This window comes from Cervus elaphus, chromosome 11 (genome assembly GCF_910594005.1).
Source record: "Cervus elaphus chromosome 11, mCerEla1.1, whole genome shotgun sequence".
In the NCBI taxonomy this organism is placed as follows: domain Eukaryota; kingdom Metazoa; phylum Chordata; class Mammalia; order Artiodactyla; family Cervidae; genus Cervus; species Cervus elaphus.
In genome coordinates, this window is record NC_057825.1 from 19,714,253 (window position 1) to 19,732,780 (window position 18,528).

Sequence of the window (18,528 nt, forward strand, 5' to 3'; positions counted from 1 at the left end):
ATTGCCAATATCTCAGAGGGAGCACACAGAACTTTTGCTGATCAATTACAATCCTAAGTCCTGCTTCCCTAGTGGCTCAGACGGTAAAGAATCTGCCTGCAATGCAGGAGATCCGGGTTCAATCCCTGGGTCAAGAAGATCCCCTGGGCAGAAGAGCCCGGAGGGCTGTAGTCCATGGGGTCGTAAAGAGTTGGACACGACTGAGCAACTAACAGGCACAACCCCTGCTTCAAAGTCACCCCTTCCTATAGGCAGAATAATCTTATCCCCATATCTGATCTCATACCCTTGAATAAAACCCATCAAAAGCATGCCACTCCTCTTTAAACCAAAACCCAAAACACTGTACAAAAGGTTTAGATACAGGCCTTTTATCTCTCCAGTTTTACTATCTCTTGCCCCTCCCTACCCTTGGAAAACCTAAGCTCCTTCCCAGTGCACTGAACAGATCTGAAGCTCTAATTTCAATCCCCATGTGCAGAAAGCTCTCCCTTTCTTTCTACCTCTTCACTGGTTAATTCCTACACATCCTTCAAAATTCAGAACAGGGACTTCCTGGTGGTCCAGTGGTTAAGAATCTGCTCTGCAATGCAGGGAAGTCATGGGATCTTGGCTCCCCAACCAAGAAATGAACCTGGGCCCTTGGCAGTGAAAGCATGGAGTCCTAACCATTGGACCACCAGGGAATTCCCTCTATTTAGTAACTTTGGCCACATGATGCAAAGAGCCTACTCACTGGAAAAGACCCTGATGCTGGGAAAGACTGAAGCAGGAGAAGAGGGTGGCAGAGGATGAGACGATTGGATGGCATCACTGATTCAATACACATTAGTTTGAGCAAACTCCGGAAGACAGTGAAGGACAGGGAAGCCTGGCACGCTGCAGCCCATGGGGTTGCAAAGACACGACTGAGTGACTGAACGGCAACAGCAACAATCTTCAAATTTCAGTTTTCAAATAGAGCAATTTAAACCACTAATAACACAAGTCAATCCCACAATCACCACCCAAAAGGGCATGGGGGAAAAGCAGATGACACTGAAGCAAGGAGATGGATAGACAGAGGCTCACTGTATCCATCTTTCAGTTCAGTTCAGTTGCTCAGTCGTGTCCAACTCTTTGCAACCCCACGAATCACAGCATGCCAGGCTTCCCTGTCCATCACCAACTCCCGGAGTTCACTCAAACTCATTTCCATCGAGTCGGTGATGCCATCCAGCCATCTCATCCTCTGTCGTCCCCTTCTCCTCCTGCCCCCAATCCCTCCCAGTGTCAGGGTCTTTTCCAATGAGTCAACTCTTTGCATCAGGTGGCCAAAGTATTGGAGTTTCAGTTTCAGCATCAGGCCTTGCCATGAACACCCAGGACTGATCTCCTTTAGGATGGACTTGTTGGATCTCCTTGCAGTCCAAGGGACTCTCAAGAGCCTTCTCCAACACCATAGTTCAAAAGGATCAATTTTTCAGCACTCAGCTATCCATCTTTAATTTACCCTTATGCATATTTGAAATATTTACATAATAAAATGTTTTAAATGAAGTGTCAAATACACATTCCTTCAAATCAGCGTGTGTTCAGTGAGAGCCCACAAAGTACCAGACACAGTTCTAGTCACCAGGGATACAGCAGAAAGTAAAACACACAAAAACCATGCCCTGAGCGTGCTGACATCCGGGCACGCGTGCACTGGAAGAAAAACTTGCCTGGAATTTGAGAGGACACCAAATCAAAGTAAAGAAAGTCCACGTCCTAGAACTTTCTTTTTGTTTTCTGTATTAGCCTGGCCTTTTAAAAGAACGTAGCCCAAATTTCTTACCTATTTGTACAACTTGTCTTCTATTTTTAAGGTTAAAAAAGAAAAAACAAAACACAACAACTCCACAGTAGGTAATGGGCCTCTCAGTCAAAGAAAGTGCCAGAGGATTCAGACTATCAGGCAAACTCAGGAACTAAAAACCGACCACTGGCTGTAAACACTACTTCCTACCACCACTGCCTAGGTGACCATACCAACAGGCCCCTGGAGTACCGGAGTGATTCCCATCTCTCTCTTGCCCGAAACAAGAATGGTAAAGAGATGAAACTGGTGAGCACCAAGACGGAAGGAATCACCAGAGCTGGAAAGACATGATCTTTGGTCAATATTTGATTCAAAACTAAAAACCAGCATCTGAATAGGAAGCTTTCAAGCAAACAGGCATGCCAGATGTGCAACTGTTTTAGCAAAAACAAGTATCATCTAAAAACATATTAACAGAATAAAGTTAATGTCATACATGCGTCAAATATTTCCATATGGAAATTATGTTCATTTTTACCTCGCCGGAACCGAAATTAACTTTTGAAAATGTGACAGGATGTTCAGAAAATTACTTCCTGAGTGTTACACATTAATGCTCTCTGTGCGTCTGCTATTCTAGTGACCCAATAAAATGTGATGGGAAATGGAGAGGATTTCCTTTGTTGAGAAAAATGCCAAAGATACTGTTACTGCCTGAAGTCTTTAGATTAAAATAGGAAGTCCACATTTCCCCCTTGTAAAGACACAAACAACTTGTTTGTATTAGGACAGAATACTTTATTAGCCACCTGACACTCGTGCCTTACTTCCCATTTCACAATTTTGAACATATAACTGAAAGATTACACATAGAACACAACACCTTATAAAGCAATTTCATGCATACGAGAAAATTCAGTTACAAGAGATCTGCTGTGAGGTTGGGTAAGTTAGAAAAGAAGCTCACTCTGCTTTTCACCCCTCTCTTCTTCTGTTAATTAGAAAAAGTAATGAAAATACATGGAGCTTGGAATTAACTGCCACTAACCTGCTGTTTTGCCTATAAGTGCCTCACATATTTTTCTCCATGAAGTTAGGTCTATCACCTTACATAAGATGTCTTACCCCCGCAGATCTTTCCTATGGGCTTGGCTTTATCTTTTAAATGCTTTTCTTAGAGAACAAAATTAAATGTATGTTCCATCTACATTATCATGAATCAAGACATCTAAAAAATACCCATCTCTGAACTCAAGAGTTGAACTCAATTTAAAATGAATCAGGTTTTCATTCATATTTGTCTTCTCTTTCCTTTTCCACTGCCTCCTGTATTCTGACAGCTCTCCCCACACATTCAATAATGAAAATTTTCTTCCTTAGTCTAAAGTGCGATCATTTTCTTTACCTCCCATGGGGTGCCTTTCTTTTATGAACTTATTCTTTTCCTAAATCCTATAAACATGCCTTCTCTAGATGGTGCCTGATAGCACAATTCCTGAACTCTTTTTCTGAGCTTTCTCTAATCCTTGACCTGTGAAATATTTCTCAAAGAACAAGCATATTAAAAACCCCAAGATCACCCCTTCACTCTATCTCTTGTCCTCCCCCAGCCCCACTCACATGTGGAATCACTGCCAACATCCTGCTTAATTTATTCCTTTGACTTAGAACTGAACAAAACCCCCGATCCCTTTTTCACAAATACCATTGCAAAGCCCTATCTCACTCATTCTGAACTTGCTAATTATATTTACAATTTTTTTCTCTTTCTTCTACTCTGACCACTGTATTTAACTTCTGAGCTGTAATTTCATTGGTTTAACTTCTTACATAGAGACCAGGTTGTAAAGTCAAGCAGCTAAGATTAACAATACGGTGCAGAAGAATCTGCCTGCCAATGGAGAAGACCCAAGAGACTCAGCTTTGATCCCCGGATCAGGAAGATTCCCTGGAGGAGGAAACGCAACCTACTCTAGACTTCTTGGCTGGCAGGCTACAGTCCATGGGGTCGCAAAGAGTTGGACACAACTAAGCAGAAGACAGAACAGCAGCAATTAAAGTCAAACCTGAAAATCCTTCACAGCAGCAATTAAAGTCAAACCTGAAAATCCTTCAGTAAGTCTAAAAGAGCACGTATGCCTCAGGTGTCGACCAGCGTCAGATACAGTGAGCAATCTGCAGCCAGGGGCCTTGTCACACCAAAAACTCTTATCTTAAATTACCAGAATCATCCTCAGTATGGCAATGCTATGAGAGGTACTGGGAACAAATATCTTTTGAAGAAAACACTCAAGCAGTCCCTTTCGAATCGCATGCCTCATCTCAACCACGTAACAGTGATCTCTAAGAGTTTATAATAACATGGGAAAACAGGAAGTGAGAAAAAAGCAAGATATTAGATCATATCAATTAAAAACAATGGAAAAAATAGAGCAAAATGTTAAAATGTGTTTGTCCTTCCCTGACAGCTCAGTTGGCAAAGAATCCACCTGCGATGCAGGAGACCCAGTTTGATTCCTGGGTCGGGAAGATCCACTGGAGAAGGGATAGGCTACCCACGCCAGTATTCTTGGGCTTCCCTTGTGGCTCAGGTGGTAAAGAATCCGCCTGCAATGTGGGAGACCTGGGTTCAATCCCTGGGTTGGGAAGATCCCCTGAAGAAGGGAAAGGCTACCCACTCCAGCATTCTGGCCTGGAGAATTCCATGGACTATATAGTCATGGGGTAGCAAAGAGCTGGACACAACTGAACGACTTTCACTTTGGTTAATGGAAGAGTGAGTTTTCTACTTGTCTTTATTGGCCATTATCTATAGTGTGCTTTTGATAACAGAATGTGGGAAATGGACTTCAGTTTTAAAACTCAGATTTTTAATTTAAGCAACCAGATTTCATCACTGCTTTCTGTTTCAATAACTAACAGCAAAACCAATGGCATTCAGTAGTGCTCTCTCAACCTCTAGTTTACATGACCTGTAACAGACTGAACAGTATCAAATCATGTTTCTTATGTCATTTTCTTCACTCACACCTGTGATTCTGTCACAACCTTTTCAGTATATCTTTATTTTGTTCAATATCACGTTCTTCCTAGCTACATAAAAGCCCACATTCATATAATACTAAATATAAATACTCTTTGCCACTGGACCCATCAAATTTTACTCAATGCAAAAACATACAACAGCAATAATCAGCTGAATGTCTGTCAGGCAGCAAGCACCATGATAAATGACTAAGTGTCTACTGCACACAGCTCCCTCACAAAATCATTCCTTTGTAGCTCAAGAAATGGAGGCTCAGTCAGGATAAGTAACCTGTTCGAGGTCACCAAATTCTTAAGTGGCAATCCAGGAATTCAAACTCAGGTCAGATGAATTTTAAAATTCCTTCCATAACCAACGCGGAATGACGAAATGCCTTCACAATCCAGCTCCGGAACTAGCTTGTCATTTGACCTTGAACAAATGACTTGATTTCTCAGCTACCAATTAAGAGGCTGGACTAGATGACCTCAAAGCTCCTAACCTGCTCTAATGTTCTGTGCTTCAAAAGCTTCCCCTGTTCCTTTGCAGCCTGTGGAGAAACACTTTATTGTGGAAAACATTTCAGCATTTATCTGTCCAGCTCATGCTCTGTCTTGTATGTCCTCTGATGCTAGCAAGTTCCCCAGATACATCTGGTACTGCCTCCTTAAACCAAGAAAATATGCTGCAACTGGCACTAGAAAATAGGAATTTCTAAATTTAAAAAAAAGAAGAAGAAAATAGGAATTTCTAACAAAACTACTTCTGTCACTATCTCTAATATCTCTCTGCTTAAATGAGCATCTGAGAGGAAAACATGATCCATCACTTTTAGGATTCCATGTGAACACTAGCATATTCAGGGCCATTTCAACATATACTAGTGGGTCAAAGAGATCTCACATCTGGGGAATCTCTGGTATCAGATTAGTAAACATAAGAGCCATCAGTCTTGGCTTTGAATCGAACTGGATCAATGGTCCAGATTAGAAGCCAAATCTTAGAAAGCAGGAGGCACAGCACTTCCAGCAGCTCCAACTAAAAGCACAGGAAGAAAAATGATGCATTTCCAACCATTAAAATGCATAAGCCCATCCTATCCTAGATGGAAAGCCAATGTTCCCACACATTTCAAAAAAGGTACAACAAAAGCTCAATGTCCTTAGTTTCATATTCTCCTTCTATATTTTTCTAGGAAACAGTTTATCTCACAACAGCACCAGTAATACATCTTTTGGACGAGGCAATTTTTTTAGAAATCTGTCAGCCTTCACAAACATAATGATTGAAAGTGAAAGTGAAGTTGCTCAGTCATGTCCGACTCTTTGCAACCCCATGGACTGCAGCCTACCAGGTTCCTCCATCCATGGGATTTTCCAGGCAAGAGTACTGGAGTGGGTTGCCATTTCCTTCTCCAGGAGATCTTTGCGACCCAGGGATTGAATCCAGGTCTCCCGCATTGTAGGCAGATGCTTTACCATCTGAGCCACCGGGGAAGTTCAGAAATGCATAAGGGCTGCATGACCCCAAGATTCTGTGGTCATGCTGATTAGAACATACTGTCAGAGCAAAAAAAACTGATCCTTATCCTGCTGTATAAAAATTAGTCTAGTACTCACGAGTCATGTTCTTAACCTTTTAATTTCACTAACGGTAGCAGAAAAAGGCAGATGCTGAATTCAAATTTGGGATAAGAACAGCTAAAAATCACTGCAAACCAGCCACTGTCAAAACATATGACCATTATCCAAGATTCTTCAAATTACAGTTATCTGATTATCTCATATATGTTTTACTAATTTTTCAGCATATATTAATCAAATGCCTACAGCGTAAAAGGCACTGCTTTAGGTGGTGGGAATGTAACTGGGAAAAAAAAGAAACAGTATCTCTGTGTCCATGTTTTTATATCATAATAAAGAAAAATACACATTTATTACATATTTATTCATGTTTTTATTTGTATAAATGTATAAATAAGTAAATAAATATAAGGAAGATTTTATGCTTCAATGGAAAGTTATGTGTAATCAAGAGTAGGGGGGGTCCACAAACTTTTTCTTAAAGATTTTAGGGCTTGCAGACCACAGGGTCTTTCTATCATAACTACTCAACTCTATCTTTTTGGTCAGAAAGCTGCTATAGACAACACATAATAAATGAACGGGTGCATTGTTCCAATAAAACTTTATTTACCCAAAAAAAGAAAAAAAAAGGCAGTGGGCATTTAGTTAGGTGTTTAATTTGCCAAACTCCTGGTCTAAGAGCATGCCTTTCAAGATTACCTGATTCTGATTCCATGGGATACATTTTACAACTCTGTAAACTGTAAGTAACTGACAGCAATGCAAGATTAATTGCTAACAGTCATGCGAAAGAATTCTGTCTTGGACAGATAACCCTCCATACCTTCGGAAAAGCCAATCTATTCATTTGTACATTCCCAACTCAGTATCACCTTATTCCACATAAATCTGTGCTATTTTAGACTTCACCTTTGATGACATGGACTTGATTCCTTTAATAAATTAAATGAAAATTTTTAACATGTTTATTTGAGATCTATGTTAAAGTCATGACTTCCCTTTTTTCTGAAAATTATTCTTAAACAGTTTTTGGTGTCTCGACCCAAGACACACAATGGACTCACCTGAAAGTGTCAGGGAGACTTTAGCACCAAGAACGGCCAAGCACAGCTTGTTCCGTTGGCACAAGATGAATCCAAAGGAGAGCTGCGTGGACTCTGTTTTTCTAACTTTAATTTTCCTCTCTACTAATTCTGTGTTTGGGGTTAATTTACGACCTCTAAGTTATTCCCTGCTGCTGGCAGCGATGACGAGGGATTTGGTCTTTCACTCTGACCACTTGTCGATCTCTGTAAAGGATAAATGGATTTCAAGAGATCTGCTCTCTGATGGGTGAGAGAAAACGGGGACTCTGGTGTTTTCACCTTTTCCATTCTGTAGGGCATTCTAAGTTAATGACAGGAGCTAAGACATTATGCTGAGCAAAATGATAAGCCCTTGGAAGCTGCCAAGGAGAAGAGGGACAGACTCTGACTGGTTGCTTTTATATTTTATCATCACTATTCTTGGCCATGTTAGGCTGCATGTGAAATTCGCTGACCAGGTGTGGAGCCTGCACCCCCTGCAATGGAAGCGTGGAGTCTTCACCATCCAACCACCAGGGAAGTCCTATTTTTATATTTTAAATTAACCTGGCTGTTGTATGAAAAACAGAATGCAAGTGAGACAAAGTGTAAGAGGAAGGATCCGGTAAGAGGCCATTAAGGTAACCCAGATGAGTGGCAGAAGCAGAAATACTGAAAAATGGCTGGATTTGAACCAATACTGGAAAAAGAGTTGATGGGAGGTTTGGATGGACCGGACGAGGACATGTGAAGAGGATGGGCGAAGAAACACGGTTGTGCCTGTGCTCTGGGCCAAGGAACTGAGTAAGCAACGAAGTGAGAAGAGGGGCGGGTGGGGAGCTGGGACCAGGAATTCTGCTGTGGACACATAACTAGAGGGCACCAATGGATGTCTAGTGGAGAGGTCTCCACCTCCACGGCCCAGCAGACTGGTGAGTATGTGATTCTGCAGCTCTGCAGGGAAGGAAAGGCTGGAGACAGAAGTTTGGAAGTCCGTAGCACACAGGTGTCCCTACGGAGCCTGGGGGACAGGTAAGCTCCCTGAGGGGAGAACAAAGAAACAAGGACTAAGCCCCAGCACCAAAGGAAGAGAGCCGAGGCTCAATCACCAGGCCACGAGGGCAGGAAAAGCCACGAAAGCAGACTGACTGGAAGGGCTAACTAGGCGACAGGAGGACAACCAGGAGAACATGGCTTCCAGAAGCTGGCACAGCCTGGTTGAGCAGGGTGAAATGCTGCCTAAGTGATCTGCAGATGAGATCTATTTTATGGGAGAAAGCACGTCTGTCTGCACAATAGACTCTGCAGGAAAAGCAGAACCTTCTGTCGGCCAAAGTTCTCTCTGCCATCTGCCTCATTTCCAGAGACAGTGGGAGAGACCAATCTTTCCCCATCTTGCCCCCAGAAGTGTGCTGCAATCATAAGACAAAATAAAAGACCAAGTCCCTAGCCCCAAACTTTAAAACGAGGAAGAGAGTATCTATATAAAAAGGAGACACAAAATACTTGGTAAGGTACTGTCAAATCTAATGCTAAACTAAAATAATGTATTTGCCAAATGGACAGCTGGTAAAAATACGTTACCGTCTTAAGAGGTGAAGGTAAGGAGTAACTAGGAAGCACTATGTAACTATGCCCTTGAGATTCTGGAAAATCATGCCAAAACATCCCAAGCAGTAATGCCTTCCCTGGTGGCTCAGTGGGTAAAGAATCCTCCTTCTTGCCTGGAGAATCCCATGGACAGAGGAGTCTGACGGGCTGCATTCCATGGGGTCACACAGAGTCAGACATGACTGAGCGACTGAGCACTCCCATCCCAAGCATCAGTGCCTCTGGGAGGATGTGTGCTTGTGAGTTACAACTAAGTGAAATAAGTGGTCTTGAGATTTTATGCTTCTTAATACATAGTTATCTCTCTTTGCAAAGAGTTCTGTACATTTCATGCATTATGCTGAATACGTTCCAGTTTATAAATAAGTTTATATCTTAAAAAAAACACAAGCACTGGTGTGAGTAAATATAACTCTTTATGTGTTTAACTCTGCCCTATGTGCAGGTACTCTGGTTCCAAGAGTACTTTCCAAATTTAAAAAATGTACGTGTTTAAAAAAAAAACATACATCCTCAATCAATTGACTTTATTCTTCTAATTCAAACAGCTTCCTAATAAACAAGTAATTATTCTTTTTCTCAAGTTTACACATTCATATGTGTGTGTGTGTGTGCGCTAAGTTGCTTCAGTCGGTCCAACTCTTTTTGACCCCATGGATGTAGCCCTCCAGGCATCTCTGTCCATGGGATTCTCCAGGCAAGAATACTGGAGTGGGTTGCCATGTCTTCCTCCAGGGGATCTCCCCGACCCAGGGATCGAGCCTGTGTCTCTTACGTCTCCTACACTGGCAGGTGAGTCCTTTACCACTAGCGCCACCTGGGAAGCCCTTACGCATCCATACACATTATCAAGCATGCCAGCCATCACGTGTCCGTCATGTGTGGTCTCCGAGCTCACTGACCCACGGGGCCTTGGAGCCCAGAAGCATTTCCAACAGGAACAGTACTCGGCACCCTGGCAGGTTTGGGCTGGGTGCCACGGGACTTGGATTCCCTCTGGAGTCCATGCAGTTGCCAAAGGTATTAATTAGGAAGAACTAACCTACGATTAAATTATATTTCAGAGGAACCCAAAGTTGAAAAACTGTTTCTGGCATTAGTCCTGAAAGCTGCAGCTGAATTAGGCCCTGGAATTTAAAAGGCAAACAAACAAACAAAAGAACAGATCCTGGTCTCTCAGAGACAGAAAAAGGGAACACTAAGAAAATGGGGAAAGAGCTGGAGAAAACCCGTTTGGTCATAAAAGACTAGCTAGCTATTGGGATAAGTAAGTGGCAGAGACTATATAAATCAGAAAGTGCATTTACTCTAAAAAGACTTCAGGTACTCAAGAAAGATGGTACGGGGTAGACAGGCAAAAATTAACAAGCTGAAAGAACATTAAGCTGTCTTCATTTTCAGCACAGACTCAAAGAAGGGGGGGAAAAAAAAGAGTTTTCATACCTGGTTTATAAGATGTTACTACAAATCATCGTCCAAACTGCCTATATTTGGCATGAATTGCATATTCAACACATACTTCTCTGGTTCTATAGGCCTCAAATAAATCTCTGTGAAAAATGTCAGCCTGGTGAGTTTGATAAAATCTTAGCAAAGACGGCAGGCTTTCAGACCCCTGGGCTCTTTCGCTCTGAAGGAGTGTCACAGAGAACAGGTTCCAAGTAAAGACAAGTGGCACCATAAACCCTCACAGTGTGCGAGGCAGCAGGGCAGAAAGATAGGTTAGGGAGGAACACGTAGGCACAAGCTGCCGCACAACGCTCAGCTGAGCAAGAACAACTCTGTGCTGACCATCCACATGCTCTCAGCTGCCTGGGAGCAGTCTCTGGGTGGCTTTTTGACTTCGCTTGGCTACATCTGAACTACAGAGTTGAAACTAAGAAGATCTTCTAAGATGAGCTAACACTGTTCAAAAAGGCTGCTTCTAAAAACAAACAAACAAACAAACAAAAGGCTGCTTCTCACCACCTGGGCAGCAACGGCTCCCCTCTTGTGTGAAGCTCCCAGTGCTTGGAACAAAAAAAAAAACCCAGCCTGAGAAACGGATCCAGACAAGCAGAAGGGAACCGGGGTCTCCTCCAGTTCTAAGTCTATCATCCCCTTTCTCCTCCTGGATTCCAGCGGTCACCTCCACGTCCACACACTCACCAGGGAGAAAGCGGCTGTCACCTGTGGTTCTTTCCTCTCCCTTCCTCCCCACATCCAAGCAATGACCAAGCCTATCTTACAACTGTTGCCAGCTGTCCCAGTTCTGCCCCTACTGCCACCATCTTTGCACAAGCTGGTGATGTGGCCTTCCTGCAAAAACAGAACTGCCCCACCCCGCTCCACACCGAGGGGCGCCCAGTCAGAGGCTCCTCGCCAGCTGAGGACTCCCGATCCGGGCTCCACGCTCTACCTCAGTGCTCGATCTCACTTCTCACTGGTGGGTTCTACACACTTCTTACACGAGGAAGGGCTCTTCGACACGAGACATCAAGAACTTGCAGGCAGCTGCTGAAGATCAAAACACAGAAAGCCTTCCTGAGAGGAAGACGGAGACAGACCTCTCCCAGGATAAGTTCAGGGAGGGGCGGGCTGGTTTAGTCTGCCTCTCCTGACGTGCCCAGACTGTAGGAAGACTCAGCGCTGGACTGAGGGAAGGCTCTTCTTGTGACAGGCACAAGTCTTTATCAGGGGACGCCTCTGGACATGCTGCCTGGCTATTCAAGGAGGATAACCCCCTGGAATCACTGCCTGCCAGATCAGACTTCTCTGAAACTACCCCAGAACCTCCCAAGCCCCAGTTTCTAAAGGGGATGTCTGGCAAAGGTAACACAGGGACCATGTCTCTCCTGCAGATCACCACAGCCTGTTCTTGCTGCTTCTGGGTTAGATCTGATCTAATCCATTCTCCTGGTGGCAGCCAGAAGTTAACAATCCTTCAGAAACGCAGGTCTGATCCCCTCACTCTTGCACCTGCACCACCACACCCAGCCCACAGGACCATCGTACCCTGGCTGCAGAGCACCCCTTCAGCCTGAGCTACCCTGTCCCTCAAGGGCAAATGCCCAGCCATGTGTATTACCTTCTTCTGGATCTTGGCAGACAATGTTCCCTTTACTTCTAAGACCCTTCTCCCATTCTGCATCCCACCCTCTTCATCTAGAACACAGAACCAGCCTTCCAGTCGCTCCTCGGAAATCAATTCCTCTGGACGGTTTCTCTAAGTATCTGCCATACTTCCCCCCAGTTTCCATTTCCAGGTTCCTTACTTCAGTTAAGAGTGTTCATCACGCTGACTGGACACTGTCTACTTTCTTGTTTTACTTCCTAATAATGAGCTCTTCAAAGAAAGGGGTAGTACCCTATCCACAGTTACTCTGTCAACCTACAGCACTGGGCCTGACACAGCTGATACAATCAATAAACAGTTACTGATCGAATGAAGACAAAAACACATAAACTAACAGGAAAACGGAAGCAGTATCTCTGAGAGGCCGGGGAGAAAAGCAACAAATGACAATTTAGGAAAATGGAGAAGCTGCTGTTTGAATGACCTACATCTCACCATCAACCAAAAGAAACATCCCAAAGTGCTTCCAACAACATACCAGGTTCCTGAAGCCACAGAAAGTCAACATTAACAGAATATCTTCTTTTGGAGCCGGGGGAACATACACATGGTTGAGCTATTTCAAAAGAACGATCATAAATATGAAGAATTTTCATAACTGGAGGCTAACGATGATCAGAGAGAGTTTATTCCCCCCAAACATCCGATCTTCTACATCCCCCATGCTCTTCTCCTCAAATCTCAGAAAAGGAGATGTGTGCTGACCAGAATCTAAGGCCAACTTTGCAGTACAGGCTTTTCTGCTTAGGTATAGGTAGGGAAGTGTCTGGCATTTGTAATAGAAGAATGCTTTAAGGAAGGAGGAAAAAAAAGGGACAAGACAGTAAACTGCATGCCATCATGGATCATGGCAATCTAAGACGGTTTCTTATACACAAAAACCCATTTTTAAAAGACAATGCGATGACCGAAAGAGTCCTAGACTTTTCTTTTAGAGGATTAGGTCTCTTGATCACTAATAGCTGGAAGTTTAAGATTCTGAAACACTCTGAAACAAAAAACAAATGTAAATCTGAAGAATAAAGATGAATTTCTACTGATGATTTTTAATGGGATGTTAAGTAGTTTCCCATAAAAGGATGGTTAAGCATTCATTACTTTAGTGGCTCCAGGAAGTACAGTGATTTGACAAGTGAGCCACTGTGTCTAATTTATACAGCCACATGCAGGCCCAAAGTCCCTCGACACAGCCAGTTTAAAAATACATCGTCTTTCCTTGTTCTATTTTTACCGTAACTCCTTTTTGTATCACTTACCGGAATGTAATAGATGCCCATCTTGGGGGCTTCATTGGCGGTAAGAAGCATTCCTAAAAATAAACACAATGAAAAAGGTAAACATAAGGGAAAAGAAAAATATTCTTCCTACTTGCTTTATATTTTGAAATGAGTGAAATGCTCAGAACATGGTGAACAGCAGAAGAGCCAGACCAGCAGCCAGGCACCCTCGGAGTCAGGTTGTGGGCTCTGGTCCCTGACCCTCCTGGACGGGGCATCTGAAGTATCAGAAAGATCAGGTTTCCCATCTGCAAAATGCTCAGGCTGTATCAGCTAAGTGATCGAGCGGTTCCCATAGAGAAGGGCCGCCATTTTTAAGGGGGTAAGTTTTAAGCTTCAGACACACCGATAAAAGGTAGATTCGATGCACAATTATGTATTATCAAAGTTAAGATAGGGATCTTTCTGCTAATCGGGAATCAAAGAACCAAAGTAAAGTATTTACCACAAAATGTCATAGCAAAGTAGTTCCTCATGTTTGAATTAAACTTTACACCTTAATAGAAAACAAAATGGCTTAAGAGGAATGCTATGTGTAGCTATACTAGAAAAGACCCAGATAGAATCCGACAGCCTTTACCAAAATGATTCACCCAGAGAGTGGCTGATAATTTAGTCCAGGGATCACCGTTCTCAGAGAGTGAGAAAGGAGTGAGGGACAGCCTGTGGGATCCAGTGATGGCCCCCTACTAACCCCAGGAGCAACAGTAACGGATCCACTACACTTCGGCACAGAATCAGTGCACTCAGCCCTGGGCTCAGGTCTCTGCCACACATGCAGCCCGCTCCGCCGCCCCCCGCAGGGGCTCTCACGGCAGCTCCAACCCTCTCTGCCCTGTTCCAGAAGGATGCACCAAAGCAAAACTGAAGTCAGTCCTTTGTAATTTACAAAACACTTCTGCGTACTTTATCTTGGTGAACATGTGACAACTCTCTGAGGTAAGGACTATCATCCTTATTTACATATCAAAAAATAAAGCTCATATGTACTGAGTTACAAGTGCTGAGCACAACATTCAGAACAGTACAAGCTAGAGAATTTAAGAGCAAAATTTCAGTCAAGAGCTCTTGTTTTTAAATACTTTACATATCAACTTAAATTACCTTCATTTAAAAAATCTATTTGTAAAATACAACAGAAAAATCCATAGAAAGCACACATTTGGATTACCAGACCCCCGGCCCAGGGATCAAACCCAGGTCTCCTCCATGGCAGGCAGCTTCTTTGCTGTCTGAGACGCCACGGAAGCTCACAGTCCTAATTAAGTACACCAAACGTTAAGGATGGTGATGCAATTCTGTGATTTAAAAAGTACTTTTGTGCTGCTCTTCTGTTAACACAAAAGCTTGCCAAAGGGATGCTCTTGAATGCTGTTAACAGAAATAACGACGCTGAGGTAGAGGAGGTTTACTGATAGCCAGAGAGCAGGAACTCAACGCTCTGCTGGCAAAGCCATGTCATACATATCAAGTCCAAAGGGCGAGTGAGTCCTCAGCTAGAACCAACCTTCCCCAGAACACACACACACACACCCTTCACCAGAACACACACACACACACACCCTTCACCAGAACACACACACACACACACACACACACACCCTTCACCACAACACACACACACCTTCACCAGAACACATACACACACAACCTTCACCACCACACACACACACGCACACTCGAGGAAGCAAGAAATGTATGTCTAAGTGAAAGTCAAGTAAAAATCAGACACTTTCTCATAGCTTGTAGCCTCCACAAACTCTTTCATGTGGAAACTTTTTCTGGCCCTGAAGACAACTCTTCACTGACGTTCACCACAGGAAGAAACCACCTCTACTGACCTGCGCTTCCCAAGTCTAACAGCACCATCAGAACTTCTCCAAGACCTTTAGACAGGGTTAAAGAAGAAAGTATGGAGATTGAAGAGACATCTTACAACCAGAAAGAAGGCTCCCAACAAGGACATCCCCTAAGCCCCGCCTCCCTGGCTCATCCCTGAACATTCAACAGTGAACGCTCTACAAGGAAACACACCACCCCTACCAAACAGACCACAGAAAAGCCTTGGCTCTGATTACACAGAAGAATCCAGGCTGGATGGAGCAGACTGTTTCCTATAATGAGCAGGACCTCACTTGACCGTATATGGACAACACCACAAGTTGACCTACTGAGAAACTGAAGTCGGGACGGTCGAAATGAGTTATAAATGAGAAAACAGCCTCACACAGCCCAGGGAACATGAGGAGTTTCTAACAAGAGGGAAGCAGGAAAGTTAACCCAGTGATGGAGTTAGTTCAGCAGAAATTAAGATGATCACAGGTAAAAGGCGAGAAGAAGGTGAAGTACCAGGCAAGGCAGTCCACCTCCACAGGTAAAAAAGTAGCTCGGGAAAGCTAGACCATTTGCTCAAGGTCACCGCAGAACTAGCTGACACTGGACTGATTCCAAAGCCTGTATAACATGGGACTCCAAAACTCCAATGACAACTAAGATAAAGTGAAAAGACTCCTTGCACGATCAAATAAATCATTAAAACACACAGATATAAACACCATACAGTAACATGACAACTACATTAATAACAATGTCAAACTGAAAAGCAAAAGACAATTACACATGGTGACAATTTAAAACACACGAACACGTGCCTTATAAGACAAGAATTTCTGGGAATTCCCTGGTGGTCCAGTGTTTTAAGACTCCACTCTTCCAAGGCAGGGAGTGTAGGTTCAATCTCGGGCTGGCGAACTAAGACGCCACAGGCTGCTCAGTGTGACCCCCCCAAAAAGAATTCCTCTAATGGAAGGAGTAATTACACTTGTGAAGAGATTGTGGGATTATGGCTTTTCCTTTAAATTTCCTTACGAGGGGGCGACAGAGGATGAGATGGTTGGATGGCATCACTGACTCAATGGACACGAGTTTGAGTAAACTCTGGGAGACAATGAAGATGGAGAAGCCTGGCATGCTGCAGTCCACAGGGTCGCCAAGAGTCGGACACAACTGGGCAGCTAAACAACAGCGCTAATAATAAAAATAGGAACCTCGGAAGAGAAGGCAGAGATCGTCAGCACTGAGGAGGAAGAGCACACAGCTCCAATGTGGACAGCGGAGTGCAGGACATGGTGTGCGGAGTGGGGCCACGGCGTGCTCCCCAGAGACACGCAGAGAACAAATCTCATCTGTCCAGGCTTTGGGGGCAAAGGACTCAGGGACGGTCACAGCTTGAAATCAGAAACATTGCTCAAGCCAGGACAACTCAAAGCATGCTCCCCAGGCCAGTCTGAAAACTGCTATCAAGCTGGCCGTTAAGTGTAGAAACTGAAGAACTTAGAAACCTGTATAGTGACTCGACCTTGCAGCAAGTTCCAAACATGTGACCCTTTTCCTACTAATTCATCTTTATGGTATTTGACAAAAGTATCCATCTGCAATGGATTGGAAATTTAAAAACAAAACAAAAAACATGAAAGGCTGGTCCTTCACCAGATACATCTGAGAATCACTGACTGGAAACGGAGGGCATCGGGTCATCGCTGGAGCGGCTCAGAGCAGACAAGCTGTGCGGAACTGCCCCGTGCTGGAGGGGAAAGGACAGGACACGCCTTCTCATGTAGTCAACTCCTGCAGAAAGCGGGAAGCCTGAGGTTTTACTACACACGGTGCCAAGGCTAGTGATGAGCCACATCTTATTTCTCGGCAGGCTACTGGGAGGCTACTGAGAGAATAAAAGGCAACTTCAGGTCTGATGATACAGACCGCCTCCACCAGGCCTAAAAGCAGGTGAGAAACAGCCTGGATCACTGGTACAGTTCTGAAGCCTGAGCAGCCTTTTGAGTGAACATCTCCTTTTCCTTCTCCCAGTGCTTCTGGATTCCACAGGTCAGGCTGGGGCCCAGCAAGCACTGCGGACCAGGGTCGTGGGGCCGCGGCCTCAGTTTCCCAACCTGCAGGGCAGCGCCCGACGTGGAGACACTGTCTGAGCAACTAGAAGCTGAAGGAGCCGCAAAGGCAGGACCGTTTCTCAACGTTCCGAGCAGTCTGAGCATCAGAAACACAGAACAGAACAGCAAGCAGTCATGATTCGGCTTTAATTACTCCAAAATGAGTAAGGGAGAAGATAAAGAAAGCTTAAGCTCATAGTGATGAAGCAAAAAAAACCTAACCAACAACGTGAAAGGGACAGAGGGTAAAGCAAGGGAAAGAGCAAAACCTGTGAACCAACCATGCTTGGTCCAAACCCCAAGACAGCCGTGGAAGGACTTGCCTTTCTGGGCTTGCCAGCTAGTGAAATAAATCATCTGGCTAGTGTTCGTGCTTGATGACGCTCTTATAAGCTATCTGACGGTAAAGTCACTCTTCTGACCAAAACACCGTCTTAAAGGTTCTACCTGCCAGGAAAGCATCCTGTGTAACAGAGAGGCCTGCTGGCCACCTAGGCAGAGCCATCACGCTTCTCCTTGCTCGCTCTAGGATGACCAACAGGATGGGAAATGACATGGAGAACCCGTCAGCCCTGAGCACCACCCCTGTCCCAAATATTTAACCCACAGTGCACTGGGCTGTTAGATTTCACTTCTATTTTAGAACAACAACAACAAAAATACAGGGGCCGGAGGAACAAGTAAAGGACACCGTGAAAAATAATCACAGGAATCCAGGATGCAGAACATCTTATGAGACTACAGACCTGATGGTAGAAAACTCAGTGCCATGGAAGAAGGGGAAGAAAGGATGGGAGAGAATTCCTGATTGAAAGAAGCAGAAGACATAACAACTAAATGTAATCCACAACCTTGGTGATAGACTAGTTTCAAATAAATGGGCTTAAAAAGGCATTTGGTGGACAAGCAGGGGAATGTGAAAATGAAAGGTATTATTAGGAAAGGACTGCTTTCTTATGTGTGGTAACAGTACTTTTGGTACCAGAAGAAGGCTTCTACTCTGGTGAGATTACAGTCACATTCCATGCCTGCAGTTGACTCTGAACATCTTGCACCTTATCAGCATTCTATACTATTAAAGCCCTCCACGTCTGGACAAGCCCTGCTCAACAGAAATACCATG

At 43.9% G+C, this 18,528-nt stretch overlaps 1 protein-coding gene across 1 annotated transcript in view; it reads right to left on the reverse strand.

Moving 5' to 3' along the window:
- Positions 1-18,528, reverse strand: part of NOL10 (nucleolar protein 10) — an 85,658-nt gene that overhangs the window by 41,983 nt on the left and 25,147 nt on the right. Inside the window, exon 13 of the mRNA XM_043917069.1 lies at positions 13,438-13,490. Within this exon, the coding sequence (XP_043773004.1) occupies positions 13,438-13,490 (53 nt within the window). The remainder of the gene's footprint in view (positions 1-13,437; positions 13,491-18,528) is intronic.